Raw genomic sequence first — 16,038 nt, forward strand, 5'->3', positions numbered from 1 at the left:
CTAATCTTTTTTAGGAGCACATAAAATAATTGAGCATCTCACATTTTGTGGAAACTTAGGATTTGATGATTTATGGTATGTTTGGAATGAGGTTTACTTACGGGTCCATCTTGGCTCACGTCGCTAACTTTGGCACTACCATCAACATGTCTGTAATAAACACTGACAGTAACTAGTGGTAATGGGGTAGATGGAATCAGGAAGTATACAGTAATTATCCACATTTCTGTTTACTATATGCATAAAGACATAACTTCAGGAACAACAGGAAAGTAATGTATGCAACTTTAATAAGAAATGAAATTTAAATTATTAAATACTACCATTTAACTGTGTACACCAGTACTTCAGTATTTCCATTCATTAAATAAAACACATGTAACTCAAAATGCTAATTCTTCACTTGTGACTAAATTCTCTAAAGAGTAAAATGCTGTGAAAACTCAAAACTGTTCAGTATATTATGGATGACCTTGTTTATTTAGCAATTACCACAGACATTAAAATGATCATGGGTAATACTAATTTAAGCATTTATAGAATACCACTTAGGCCCAATACTGATGTATTAAATGAAAATACAGAAAAAAAAGTCAATGAAACTGGCATTTATGACACCAGGTTAAAAGCAGATTTAAAACCATGTTTATCAAAGTTTTAACACTGGAACAAAGTTAAATGTACCTAATGAGACATGAAGCTGTTCTTGATAATAGTACAAACCTTTTCCTCCTATGGGTATTACTATTTTTAAGTTACCTCCTCTATATGAAACAACTGAAAGGAAAATTTAAGTATGTTACAACTCATGGATTACTTTTGTACAGGCATCATTCTATATACAAATGTATTAGTAACTAGTATATTAAGGCCCTAAATCAAGTTGTAGAGAAACTTCACTTGAATGTGTGTTACAAAGATGAAGTGAGCCTACAAACACAGAATAGGTTAATGGGAATAAATATATTTTTTCAACTTTCTTTTAATAGGAATAGGATTTGAGGACAGGGTTACTGAAAGCACCAGGGTTCAACAAATTTATATTTCATTAAAGGAAAAAGATTCTTAAAGAATGCAATGATGGCATTTCACCTTACTCTTATAGCGTAAGTTAATGCTTTAGACAAAAATTTTAAGATACATCAATGACCACCAACTTTCAAACAAAAGGCAGTGACCAAAATATTTAACTGTCCTTTTACCAAGCTTTTACAAAAACATTTAGTCTTCACTGTCTGAGCAAATGAGTTTTAGCTTCTTCATAGTCCTCCATCTGTCTTTCAACATGACGCCTGTTCGGTTGTTGAACTTATAATGTAATAATATTTTAGACCAGTTTCCTTCTCCGTATTTCCTCACACCGGATCTCAGATTCTTGTCTTCTTCCCAAAGCCATGCCTTTTGATAAAATGCAGAACAGTTATTCACAGAAACAATTCTTTAAAAAACATACTTACTATAAATCCAACTTTTTTTTTTTTTTAACATTTTATTTATTTATTTGACTGAGAGAGTAAGCACAAGCAAGGCGAGTGGCAGGCAGAGGGAGAGGGAGAAGCAGATTCCTGCTGAGGAAGGAGCCCAATGCTCCTTAGCAGAGCTAATCCAACCCAATTCATCAGACTTTAAGCCTACATTGTCTCCTGCCATGCTTTCCTACAATTGTTATCAAACTGCTATTCTCCCTTCGCCCTTTTAAAAAAAGATTTATTAATTCTGGAAAGAAAGAGAAAGAGAGAGATGGATAGAGTACATGCTCACAAGAAGAGGCAGAGGGAGAGAAGCAGATTCTCCGCTGAGCAGGGAGCCCAACCCAGAGCTCATCTGGATCCCACAACCCTGAGTTCACGACCTGAGCCAAAACCAAGAGTCAGACGCTCAACTGATTGAGCCACCCAGGCATCCCCATACTAGTACTGCTTAGTACTAGTACTTCCCATGTAACTCTAAATAGAACTTATGAATATTTAATACTTAATATTTAATTTTAATTTTTAATATTTAAATATTTATTATTTTACTAATGAACCCAGTAAAAACCCAGGTCTATGTTAGGTAAAGTATACACAGCCATAAACCTCAAATTTTCCCGAAAACAAATTCTTAAAAATGCAACTAAAAAAGATTAATTCAAAACATACTGTTTTCTTTTGGAGAAAATGGCTAAAAATTTTTTAAAAATCAAATTAGTACCATACATGTAGCTTTTGCTACAAGTGACCAACTAACCTACCCCTTTTGCTGACATGCTTAAGGAGCAAATGACTATCTGAGTGATTATGTACTGTGTCAAGACTAGGATTAATTTCCCCAGCTGAATTTCCTATTTTCTTTAAAAATCCATTCATCAAGTCATGAAAATATAGTGTAAGGATTTCACTTACATGAGGTATCTAGAATAGTCAAACTCACAGAAACAAAGTAAAATAGTGGATTCCAGGGGATGGGAAGAAGGGAGAATGAGAATGTTTAATGGGTAGGGTTTTAGATTCACAATATGAAAAAGTCAGAAACTGGTTGCATAAACAATGTGAATGCATTTAATGCCACTGAACCATACACTTAAGAAGGATTAAGAAAAATTTTGTTATTATGTTACAAAGCTATAAAAAAGTTTAAAAAGGAGCAAAGAACTTTACAGACATTTCTCCAAAGATCCACAAATGGCCAATAAGTAAATGAAAAGATGCTTAACATCACTAACCATTAGGGAAATGCAAATCAAAACCGCAAAACACTACCTCACACCCATTTTCACATCTATCATCAAAAAACCCCCCCAAAAAACAACAAAAAAAATACCACAGAAAAATACTAAGTATTGGTAAGGCTGTGGGGAAATTGTAACTCTTACGCACTGTGGGAAGAAATGAAAAACTTGTGACCACTGTGGAAAGCAGAATGGTAGTTCCTCAAAAAAAATTAAATACAATTATTATGTGATCTGGTAATTCTACTTGTGGTATATTCTAGAAGAACTGAAAACAGGGACTTGAAGAGAAATCTGTACACACATGTTGGTAACAGCGTTAGGAGGCAAAAGTTGGAAGCAATCCAAGTTATCTGCTGATGGATGGATGGATAAACAAAATGTGGTATATAAATATAGTGATATCATTTATCCTTAAAAAGTAAGTTAATTGTGACACATACTGTAACATGGATGAAACCTGAGGACATTACGCTAAATGAAGGAAGTCAAATACTAAAGGACATTATTGCAGGATTCCACTTGCAGGAGAGGTACATAAAACAGTCAAACTTGGAGACAGAAAGTAGAATGGTGGTTGCCAGAGGCATGGGAGAGGGGCTAAGAGGGAGTCAGGGTTTAATGACTATAGCTTTGTTTTCTGTCTTTTGTTTTTAAAGATTTTATTTATTTATTTGACAGAGAGACACAGTGAGAGAAGGAACACAAGCAGTGGGAGCGGGAGAGGGACGCCAAGCAGGGAGCCCCATGGGAACTCAATCCCAGCACCCTGGGATCATGACCTGAGCCGAAGGCAGATGCTTAATGACTGAGCCACCCAGGTGCCCCTAATGGATATAGCTTTTGTTTTTCAAGTTGAAAAGTGTTCTGTGGATGGATGATGGTAATGGCAAAATAATATGAATGTGTTTAATGCCACTGAACTATATACACTTTAATACAGTTAAGTGTAAATTTTGTTACGTATATTTCACTACAATTAAAAAATTTGAACTCAGTTGTCTGATGCACTATTAAAAAGAACTCAAGGTAGCTTCAAGAAGACAAACCTGAGATGAAAACTCTCGTGTACAGCTCAATGCCATAAAACTGGCACTGACCATAATTAAACCCCTTGCAGAAGTTTGTCTGAGGTGCCATGTCTTGGCAACCGGGCTGTCTTGAGTGCATGGTGCGCATGGCTAACTGATCTCTAGACAAAGACCAAGAGGACATCCTCCAGTGGCAGTCTGCGGTGACCAGCCCAGCCACTTCTCTCACCAGTCACCACTCCTACAAATTTCAATTCACTGCTTGACACTGATGCAAAATCAAAGGAGATGTAAATTTTCCGTGTGTGGGTGAGGAGTTTAAAAAAGAGAGAGATGGATTTACCGATTAAAAGTACTTCAGCAGTGGATTATTAATCTTTGGGGTCACATAAATCTTTGAGAATAATAAAACCTATGGATCCATTTCACAGACCAGTGAAGACATACACAACCTCACATAACATTTCAGAGGCCACTTACACTAACCTTAAAATATCACTTTTATAGTCCCCAAGTTAAGAATTTCTGTTGTGTAAGAAGCTGCTACAGTTTTGTTCAATTTTAAAAAGTAGTCCTTGGTTCATGCAAATTTCATATATATGACAGTTTTTCTTGTTCAAATATGAATGAATTACCTTTAATAGAGTGCACAGATGATATCTGATACAATACAAAAGCTCATGAAGTAGGAATTGCTTGCTATGTTCACTTCAGACACAAAAGATAGTCCCAGTAACCTGGAATTTGACCCTAGCCTGTGTCTCAACATGAACTATTAACAAATAGCTTTTCAAAGGGGTAAAAGAAAATCTCATTTAAATAAAGGAGAATAAGAAAAAAGTACTAGATCACCTTCAACTTCTAGCTATGATAAAAAGGACTAGATTTATTCACTTGCTATAAAAAAAACTAGAAAATCAGATAAAATACAAGAAACAATGGTTTGAGGCACTGGACAGATGGCATAGGACTATAATCACTGAGTGCAGAAATGAAGTGAGTCCTAAAATGGACCCATCTTAACTTTCTGAATAGAAAAATTCCCTATCAAATGGGTTCTTCTTTTTTTAAAGCACAGAAGGACCATATTTAAATTGGATCCCCAGGGGCGCCCAGATAGCTCAGTGGGTTAAGCCCCTGCCTTCGGCTCGGGTCATGATCTCAAGGTTTTGGGATCAAGCCCTGCATGGGCTCTCTGCTTGGCAGGGAGCCTGCTTCCCCCTCTCTCTGCCTGCTTGTGATTTCTCTCTATGTCAAATAAATAAATAAAATCTTTTAAAAATAAATAAATAAATAAATAAATAGGATCCCGATTAGGAAGATATGACTATAAAAGCTTATAATGTGGATTTAAGTCCCACTTTACATTGATAAATAGACCTTATGATAGTATCACAATAATTCTAAATAAATGTATTATCCAAAATCCAACTTAGGGCTGTTTTAAAAATACAAGTGAAGTATTTTTTTTTTTTTTTTGGAACTTAGGATTGGCCAATTAATCCAACATGGCAAAATCAAAGATGGTGAAGTGGAAACATTTTACATTCAAGATCTTCCATGGTTGGGGCGCCTGGGTGGCTCAGTGGGTTAAGCCGCTGCCTTCGGCTCTGATCGTGATCTCAGGGTCCTGGGATCGAGTCCTGCATTGGGCTCTCTGCTCAGCAGGGAGCCTGCTTCCCTTCCTCTCTCTCTGCCTGCCTCTCTGCCTACTTGTGATCTCTCTCTGTCAAATAAATAAATAAAATCTTAAAAAAAAAAAAAAAAGATCTTCCATGGTTGAGCAGAAATAATTTGAAATAATTGAATTAATGTCCATTAAGTTTTATTTAAATATAATAAATACCTGTTTTTTCCTAGATTGTGGTTTTTTAGAAGTTCCTGGCTGACTATTCAAAACATGTCGTCTCTTATTTTCAGCAGCTTTTCTCCTAAGTCTTTTCATTCTTTCACCTAGAAGTAGAAAAAATCATCAAAAATTGCTTCACATTAAAATAAAAAGGGAGATATTTTTAAAGGTTACCATGAAATTCTATCTAGTACTTAGCTATTTTAAATAAAAAGAACTCTATCTGCTTAATTTTTTCCCCTTTGAATCTGGAAGCAGCAGAGTACAATGCAAAGATAAGTTTCTGAAAATAGTGGATATTGAATGCTGATTCTTTTATGTCTTTAAACAAGTTATCTCAACCTCCCAGAACTTGTCCTTTTTCATCATCTGTTAAAAAACGGAATAATATTTTATCTTAAAGAATTGTTGAAATTTTCTTAAGATAATATTTAAGGAATATTTAACCTAGTTTAAGAACTACAGCCCTTCCTTCATTTCTTCTTTCTTAGTTATAGTCAGTTTAGTAAGACAAGATGTATACGTAACTGAAAAGAGAACTGTTAACTGAAAAAAAACCTGTTTATATAAACAATCTTAAAGAATCTACAAACAGAATTAAAGAGTTTAGATGGCTGGATAGAAGATCAATAAACAAAGCTCAACGGTATTTGTTCATTAGCAATAGTTAAAATATTTGAAACAATCAAAAATAATATTTACAATACTAACAAAATATATAATATTCTTAGGGATAAATCTAACAGTGGTCAAGATCTCTATGTAGTAAAATAAAAACCTCCATCATATATGTGTGTGTGTATATATATATATACACTATACATTTTAAGAAAATATATGACAAACTAATGTGCTTCTGTTCGTGCATAGGAAGACAACATAATTAATATAAAGTCTATAATTAATACCAATATATAATAATTGTGTTTGTTCTTTCCAAAAGTATTTACTGTTAAAATGCACTTTCAAATGAAAATTTCAACAGGGCTTTTTGTAGAACTTAACATTATTCTAAAATTGTATGTGTTATGAGTAGTTCACCACCAGCCCTGAGCATCCCTGCAGTTTTTGCTGAATGTACAAGGTTTATTTGTTTCCTGATACTAAACAGTTTTGTAGTCAAATAGGCACCCAAGTAGGTCAAAGGAACCAAAGCCTGACCACCACGTAACTACCCTCTCGTGGGGAGGGGACTGGATGTTTGCTATCCCATTTTGCAATCCTGTTTTGCTGCTTACTCCAAAAGAGGCAGGCCCCTGGCACCAAGTTTCTCAGTTACAGTACAACCTATCTGCCTGCACAGCATCGATCTGGGGCCTACCGCACTGCCTGTGGGACTTCGAATAAAGAATCCAGCACAATTATGCTGATACCATGCTACTTGTGCTGTAATAAACTGTTTTGCTCTGACTCGTTAAGTCGTATTGGCTACTTCTGACACCTGTGGAGTGGTAGCAGGTTTTCCCTGACAATATGGATGATTAAAACACCAAGAACTGTCAAGATATTCCTGAAGAACAGTAAAATGAAGGGAATTTCCCAACCAAATACTGAGTTATTATGAAACTACAGTAATTTAGACAATCTGGCATTGTTGCAGGAACAGACCATATGTGCTGGTTAGGCTCTAGTCAGGAAAATGGAAACCACACTAGTTACAAACAGAGATTTTCATACTGCAAATTGTTTAAACAGGTGCTAGAAGACTAAAAAGGCAGAAAAGGAAATTAACAAATTAGCACAGATTAATAATTAATAACAAAATTCGTAATTACAGGTTTTAATATTGTCTCTCAGTAATTGGTGGAACGAACAGGCAAAAGTAGGCAAGCACACACAAAATCTGAACAGCACTATGAATCGACTTGACCTGATATTTTACAACAGAATTCACATTCAAGTGCACATCAACACTCACCAACACAGGCCCTACCATGTACTAGAAAACAAATCTTAAATTAAAAAAAGAATCCTACAAAGTATATTCTCAGTCCCAAACAGAATTAAATTGGAAAGCACTAAAAGAAAGATATCTGAAATACCCTTAATTATTTGGAAATTAAACAGACAGCTTCTAAATAGCCCAGAAGTCAGAGAGAAAGTCTTAAGGAAATGAAAAAAATATTTTGGACTAAATGAATAAACAACATCTCAAAATCTGTGGGATGAAACTAAAGCAGTAATTAAAGGGGAGTTTATAGCATTAAATGCACATATTAAAAAAGATCTGGGAATCTATGAATAATAGGCAACTCACATACAAAGAGGGAAGAAAAGCTGACATTAGACTTGTCCATAGCAGCACTTATAAAGTCAAAAAATGGATCGGTATCTGCAAAGTTTAAAGAAAAGTATCTCTGAAGAATATTACGTTTAGCTAAAATTTCCCTTTAAGCAAAAAACAGTACACATTCAAGGTACAGCATAGTCCCTATGTCAGTGTTTTTTTTTTTTATTGTAATAATGAAGTATGGAGACAGATGGTATCTACCGTTGGAGTAAGCACAGCATAATACATAGAGCTGTCCAATTATTACACTAAACACACACAACTAACGCAACATTGTGTGTTAACTATACTTCAATTTAAAAAAAAAAGAAAAGAGAAAGAAAAGAACATCTTCCACTTCAGTGATGACAGGAGAATCTGTCAGGGGTTGCCACTTGAAGAGAGTCTTCCCGGAAGGGAAGCCATCACAGAGAAAAGTGGAGCTGAGGGACACAGAGGAACCAGGTCTGACAAAAATGCTTGAGTAGCTGGATCCAGCCAGCCACACTTGTCGCTAGCTAACGTACCTCTGAAATTATGAGTACGAGGCAGTAAATTCCCTTTCTCACCCCAAAAAGAAAAAAGAAGAGCAGAGCTTCTCAGTGATGTAAATATTTAGAAATATAGTACTTATAATCCCATCTTTTTAAAAAAATGTAGCAGAACAAGAGGTATAGAATGAGGACATGATGGTCAAAGGATTGGTAATCAGCAATAAATCAGTTTAAATAGATTAAACTCCTTTGGAAATTATGGCTAGAGAAGAGAATTCTACAAACTTTTATCATACAAAATAATTTAAAAATTAATTCAATTATTAATTTCAAGTAATTGAAAAACTGGGAATTAGTGGGAGAAGTTTTTGTTGTTGCTGGCTAATACCACCCTTTTTATTTATTTATTTATTTATTTTGATTTTTTAAAAAGATTTTATTTATTTATTTGACAGAGATCACAAGTAGGCAGAGACACAGGCAGAGAGGAGACAGAGAGGAGGAAGCAGGCCCCCCCGCCGAGCAGGGAGCCCGATGCGGGGCCCGATCCCAGGACCCCGAGATCATGACCTGAGCCGAAGGCAGAGGATTAACCCACTGAGCCACCCAGGTGCCCCATAATACCACCCTTTTTAGATGAAGTCCTTCAACAGTCTAAAATTTAAATTTAAGATTACAGAGGCAACCTGATTCAACCTCTTGAAGCATTTCAAATTCTATATCCCTTCATTTTGGAGGAATCATACAGATTATTGAAATACTTCTTATGAAATAGCATTTACATGAAATTCAAAATGTTAATGTGTTTTAAAGTAACATGTAATCTAATCACATTTTTCTGAATTTTTGACTATTTTTCCACTGACATAGTCTAGTCCAGCAATTAAAAGCACAGGCACTGCAGTCAGTGTCCGATTTTGCCCGGCCAGTTCAGCTGGCAGAGCATGAACCTCTTGATCTTGGGGTTGTGACTTCAAGCCCCATGTTGGGCATAGAGCTTACTTAAAAAAGGTCAATTTTTTTTTCTTTTTTAGATTTATTTATTTGAGAGGGAAAGAGAGAGAGTGCACAGGTAGGGGGAGTAGCAGATGTGGAGAAGCAGGCTCCCACTCAGCAGGGAGCCCCAACATGGGGCTTGATTCCAGGATCTTGAAATCATGACTAAGCTGAAGGCAGTTGCTTAACTCACTGAGCCACCCAGGCACCCCAAGAAGGTTAACTGCAAATTCTAGTTTGGTTCACTATTTCTGTGACCAAGTATATTTTACTTAATTTCTTTTTGTAGTGGCTTCACCCGTAAAATGGGGATGAATTTTTTAAAAAAAGGTACTTGTAAGGTTGTGAAGATTAAATGAGTTTACACATCATTTCACTGAATGCTGGTAAGTTTTTTCTGCACAGAAAGAATTTAGTTGATTTTCTTTCTTTCAAGTTCTCTGAATCACCTGATTTTTTAAAAGTACATGGCAATTTTACAAATCTGAAAAAATTCAGCATAAACAAAACTAATATCCTCTATGAAGAGAGAGGATACTGCATACCTTTTAAGCAAACTAGAAGTAAAAAAAAAAAAGTGTACGCATATATTACTAACATCTAACAAAAAGTTGAAAAATGTACTAAAACTCAGGATCTTCTAGGCTCAATATCCACAGTCATTGTCAAACCAGTCTGTAATGAGGTTACAGTTCTTAGAGTTTAACTACTAATCAACTACTTAGAATCTAAAAAAATGTGCCTCTACTTCTTTGGATTTTGTATTATGAAATTAAAAGTTCAGAATCCCCAAATTATTTTAGCTTAGAATTATGATTCCTAGCCATTTTGCAGTAATAGATGCAGACACAATTTTGGAATAACAACATGAAGCAGTTATTTGAGTTTAACTTTACCATTTTTAAAATGAAGACAACAGTATTTATGGATGTAAATGTTTTAGAGCTTTAATTTACAAATACTAGTTAATACTGGCCCTGTCACCAGCCATCAATTATGAATGTATTCAATTAATACTTATTGCAGCCCTACTATGTCCCTGTCATCAAGCTGGTGCATCTATTATTTTCATATTGACCACAAGCTGCTAGGTGTGGATCAACGAAGTTTAAAAAAAATCCTTGCATGCATGTACTTGTTCATTCATTCATTCACACAGTATCTAGAATGTAGTGTAGGTTCTGTGAATATTTGCTGACTGAATACATACCAAGGAGAAACTTACAATCAAATCATAATTTAAAGGACGCCTGGGTGGCTCAGTCGATTAAGCCATTGCCTTCAGCTCAGTCACGATCCCAGGGTTCTGGGATCAAGTCCCACATCAGGCTCCTTGCTCAGCAGGGAGCCTGCTTCTCTCTCTGCCTCTGCCTGCCACTCTGCTTGTGCGCGTTCTCTCTCTCTGTGACAAATAAATAAATATTTTTTTAAAGATTTGTAATTTAAAACAATTATGGACTTTTTAAAAGATTTTTTAATCTATTCATTTGAGAGAGAGAGAGACAGAGCACAAGAAGGGGAGGCAGAGGCAGACGCAGACTCCCCACTAAGCTGGGAGCCCGACATGGGGCTAGATTCCAGGACCCTGGAATCATGATCTGAGCCGAATGCAGGTGCCCAACCGTCTGAGCCACCCAGGTGCCCCTATGGACTACTTTTAAGGATTTTTTGTTGGTTATTGTTGCGTGTTTTTTAAATCAAGCAATGTCTTTTATAAGAATAAATTCTAAATCCAATAAGGAGGGTAGCTAGATTCCACAGTCAATCGTCATTATTCATGGATTCTGTATTTGTGAATTTACTTCCCTGCTAATAATTTGTACTCTAAAATCAATACACTTTTGTATATTGTGCTTTTGTGGTCACTGATGGACATGAACAGAGCAAATAAAAAAGGGGACGCCTGGGTGGCTCAGTGGGTTAAAGCCTCTGCCTTCGGCTCAGGTCATGATCCCAGGGTCCTGGGATCGAGCCCCACATCCGGCTCTCTGCTCAGCAGGGAGCCTGCTTCCCCCTCTCTCTCTGCTTGCCTCTCTGCCTACTTGTGATCGCTGTAAAAAAAATTATCTCACCTGATATGTGTGCTCCCAGCTAAGCTTAAGCAAAGTGATGCTTTGCCTTCATGTTTTAGCAATGTTATAAATAACTGTCTTTTTTAGATTCTACTTAATGCAACAATTTGTGTTTTGGGGTACTATAGCTTTTTAAAATGGCCCCAAGATGTATTGTGGAGATGCTGTTCCTAAGTGAAAGAACACTAGAATGTTCCCAACAGGAAAAAAAAAAAAAAATGTGTGTTAGAAAGCTTCATCTAGGAGAGGAGTCAAGATGGCGGAGAAGTAGCAGGCCGAGACTACTTCAGCTAGCCGGAGATCAGCTAGATAGCTTATCTAAAGATTGCAAACACCTGAAAATCCATCAGCAGATCGAAGAGAAGAAGAACAGCAATTCTGGAAACAGAAAAACAACCACTTTCTGAAAGGTAGGACCAGCGGAGAAGTGAATCCAAAGCAACGGGAAGATAGACCCCGGGGGGAGGGGCCGGCTCCCGGCAAGCGGCGGAGCAACCACGCACAAAATCAGGACTTTTAAAAGTCTGTTCCGCTGAGGGACATTGCTCCAGAGGCTACCCGGGGCAAAGCCCACACGGGGTCAGCGTGGCCTCAGGTCCCGCAGGGTCAGAGAAGGATCGGGGGTGTCTGAGTGTCGCAGAGCTTGTGGGTATTGGAACGGGAAAGCCGGCTACAGAGACAGAGCCGACAGTAAGATCACAGCTCGGGGTGACCTTGAACCGGTCGCAGGCTCGGTGAGCTCGGAGCGCGGCCGGAGGTCAGGCAGACGGGAGTAACTGGGCGCGGTTCTCTGAGCGCGCACTGAGGAGTGCGGCCCTGGGGTCTCGGCTCCTCCGGGCTGGAGACCAGGAGGCCGCCATTTGTATTCCCGTCCTCTGGAACTCTACGGAAAGCGCTCAGGGAACAAAAGCTCCTGAAAGCAAACCCGAGCGGATTACTCACCCCGGCCCCAGGTAAGGGCGGTGCAATTCCGCCTGGGGCAAAGACACTTGAGAATCACTACAACAGGCCCCTCCCCCAGAAGATCAACAAGAAATCCAGCCAAGACCAAGTTCACCTACCAAAGAGTGCGGTTTCAATACCAAGGAGAGCAGCAGAATTCTAGAGGAGGAGAAAGCAAAGCACGGAACTCATGGTTTTTTCCCTGTGATTTTTTTTAGTCTTGCGGTTAATTTAATTTTTTTCTTTTTCATTTTTTGTTTTTTTTTCTCGCCTTCGGGTAAAATTCTTTTTTAATTGTTACCTTTTTCTTTTTTAACGATTTTTTACTAGTTTATCTAATACATATATTTTTTCTTTTTTATATTTTTCTTAGGTGTTTTCTTTTTTTTTTAAATTCTTTTCTGTTTTCTTTTTTTTTTTCTTCCTTTTTGAACCTCTTTTTATCCACTTTCTCCCCCCTCACGATTTGGGATCTCTACTAATTTGGATAAAGCATATTTTCCTGGGGTTGTTGCCACCCTTTTAGTATTTTACTTGCCCCTTCATATACTCTTCTCTGGACAAAATGACAAGACGGAAAAATTCAACACAAAAAAAAGAACAAGAGGCAGTACCGAAGGCTAGGGACCTAATCAATACAGACATCGGTAATATGTCAGATCTAGAGTTCAGAATGACAATTCTCAAGGTTCTAGCCGGGCTCGAAAAAGGCATGGAAGATATTAGAGAAACCCTCTCGAGAGATATAAAAGCACTTTCTGGAGAAATAAAAGAACTAAAATCTAACCAAGTTGAAATAAAAAAAGCTATTAATGAGGTGCAATCAAAAATGGAGGCTCTCACTGCTAGGATAAATGAGGCAGAAGAAAGAATTAGTGATATAGAAGACCAAATGACAGAGAATAAAGAAGCTGAGCAAAAGAGGGACAAACAGATACTGGACCACGAGGGGAGAATTCGAGAGATAAGTGACACCATAAGACGAAACAACATTAGAATAATTGGGATCCCAGAAGAAGAAGAAAGAGAGAGGGGAGCAGAAGGTATACTAGAGAGAATTATTGGGGAGAATTTCCCCAATATGGCAAAGGGAACGAGCATCAAAATTCAGGAGGTTCAGAGAACGCCCCTCAAAATCAATAAGAATAGGCCCACACCCCGTCACCTAATAGTAAAATTTACAAGTCTCAATGACAAAGAGAAAATCCTGAAAGCAGCCCGGGAAAAGAAGTCTGTAACATACAATGGTAAAAATATTAGATTGGCAGCTGACTTATCCACAGAGACCTGGCAGGCCAGAAAGAGCTGGCATGATATTTTCAGAGCACTAAATGAGAAAAACATGCAGCCCAGAATACTATATCCAGCTAGGCTATCATTGAAAATAGAAGGAGAGATTAAAAGCTTTCAGGACAAACAACAACTGAAAGAATTTGCAAACACCAAACCAGCTCTACAGGAAATCTTGAAAGGGGTCCTCTAAGCAAAGAGAGAGCCTACAAGTGGTAGATCAGAAAGGAACAGAGACCATATACAGTAACAGTCACCTTACAGGCAATACAATGGCACTAAATTCATATCTCTCAATAGTTACCCTGAATGTTAATGGGCTAAATGCCCCTGTCAAAAGACACAGGGTATCAGAATGGATAAAAAAAACAAAACCCATCTATATGTTGCCTCCAAGAAACTCATTTTAAGCCCGAAGACACCTCCAGATTTAAAGTGAGGGGGTGGAAAAGAATTTACCATGCTAATGGACATCAGAAGAAAGCAGGAGTGGCAATCCTTATATCAGATCAATTAGATTTTAAGCCAAAGACTATAATAAGAGATGAGGAAGGACACTATATCATACTCAAAGGGTCTGTCCAACAAGAAGATTTAACAATTTTAAATATCTATGCCCCCAACGTGGGAGCAGCCAACTATATAAACCAATTAATAACAAAATCAAAGAAACACATCAACAATAATACAATAATAGTAGGGGACTTTAACACTCCCCTCACTGAAATGGACAGGTCATCCAAGCAAAAGATCAGCAAGGAAATAAAGGCCTTAAACGACACACTGGACCAGATGGACATCACAGATATATTCAGAACATTTCATCCCAAAGCAACAGAATACACATTCTTCTCTAGTGCACATGGAACATTCTCCAGAATAGATCACATCCTCAGTCCTAAATCAGGACTCAACCGGTATCAAAAGATTGGGATCATTCCCTGCATATTTTCAGACCACAATGCTCTAAAGCTAGAACTCAACCACAAAAGGAAGTTTGAAAAGAACCAAAATACATGGAGACTAAACAGCATCCTTCTAAAGAATAAATGGGTCAACCGGGAAATTAAAGAATTGAAAAAAAATCATGGAAACAAATGATAATGAAAATACAGCAGTTCAAAATCTGTGGGACACAACAAAGGCAGTCCTGAGAGGAAAATATATAGCGGTACAAGCCTTTCTCAAGAAACAAGAAAGGTCTCAGGTACACAATCTAACCCTACACCTAAAGGAGCTGGAGAAAAAACAAGAAAGAAACCCTAAGCCTAGCAGGAGAAGAGAAATCATAAAGATCAGAGCAGAAATCAATGAAATAGAAACCAAAAAAACAATAGAACAAATCAACGAAAGTAGGAGCTGGTTCTTTGAAAGAATTAATAAAATTGATAAACCCCTGGCCAGACTTATCAAAAAGAAAAGAGAAAGAACCCAAATAAATAAAATCATGAATGAAAGAGGAGAGATCACAACTAACACCAAAGAAATACAAACTATTATAAGAACATACTATGAGCAACTCTACGGCAATAAATTTGACAATCTGGAAGAAATGGATGCATTCCTAGAAACAAATAAACTACCACAACTGAACCAGGAAGAAATAGAAAGCCTGAACAGACCCATAACCAGTAAGGAGACTGAAACAGTCATTAAAAATCTCCAAACAAACAAAAGCCCAGGGCCAGACGACTTCCCGGGGGAATTCTACCAAACATTTAAAGAAGAACTAATTCCTATTCTCCTAAAACTGTTCCAAAAAATAGAAATGGAAGGAAAACTTCCAAACTCATTTTATGAGGCCAGCATCACCTTGATCCCAAAACCAGACAAGGATCCCACCAAAAAAGAGAGCTATAGACCAATATCCTTGATGAACACAGATGCGAAAATACTCAACAAAATACTAGCCAATAGGATTCAACAGTACATTAAAAAGATTATTCACCACGACCAAGTGGGATTTATTCCAGGGATGCAAGGTTGGTTCAACATCCACAAATCAGTCAATGTGATACAACACATCAATAAAAGTAAGAACAAGAACCATATGATACTCTCAATAGATGCTGAAAAAGCATTTGACAAAGTACAGCATCCCTTCCTGATCAAAACTCTTCAAAGTGTAGGGATAGAGGGCACATACCTCAATATCATCAAAGCCATCTATGAAAAACCCACCGCAAATATCATTCTCAATGGAGAAAAACTGAAAGCTTTTCTGCTAAGGTCAGGAACACGGCAGGGATGTCCATTATCACCACTGCTATTCAACATAGTACTAGAGGTCCTGGCCTCAGCAATCAGACAACAAAAGGACATTAAAGGCATCCAAATCGGCAAAGAAGAAGTCAAATTATCACTCTTCGCAGATGATATGATACT

The 16,038-nt window shown here is 37.3% G+C and overlaps 1 protein-coding gene across 5 annotated transcripts in view; it reads right to left on the reverse strand.

Annotated features, from left to right (window-relative positions):
• Positions 1–273: 273 nt before the first annotated feature.
• The window catches only part of TERF1 (telomeric repeat binding factor 1), a 40,392-nt gene continuing 24,627 nt past the window's right edge, over positions 274–16,038 (reverse strand). For 4 of the 5 annotated variants that reach the window (XM_045063202.1, XM_045063201.1, XM_045063200.1 and 1 more), the window contains 2 exons: positions 5,588–5,694; positions 274–1,398 (listed from right to left, as the gene is read on the reverse strand). In XM_045063202.1, the coding sequence (XP_044919137.1) occupies positions 1,222–1,398; positions 5,588–5,694 (284 nt within the window). In that variant the 3' untranslated portion in view covers positions 274–1,221. Of the gene's footprint in view, positions 1,399–5,587; positions 5,695–10,574; positions 10,752–16,038 lie in introns of those variants that run through there. The other variant, XR_006601519.1, reaches the window with a different exon arrangement.

This window comes from Mustela putorius, unplaced genomic scaffold, assembly GCF_011764305.1.
Source record: "Mustela putorius furo isolate JIRA1106 unplaced genomic scaffold, ASM1176430v1.1 tig00003846_pilon_pilon_pilon, whole genome shotgun sequence".
NCBI classification, from domain to species: domain Eukaryota; kingdom Metazoa; phylum Chordata; class Mammalia; order Carnivora; family Mustelidae; genus Mustela; species Mustela putorius.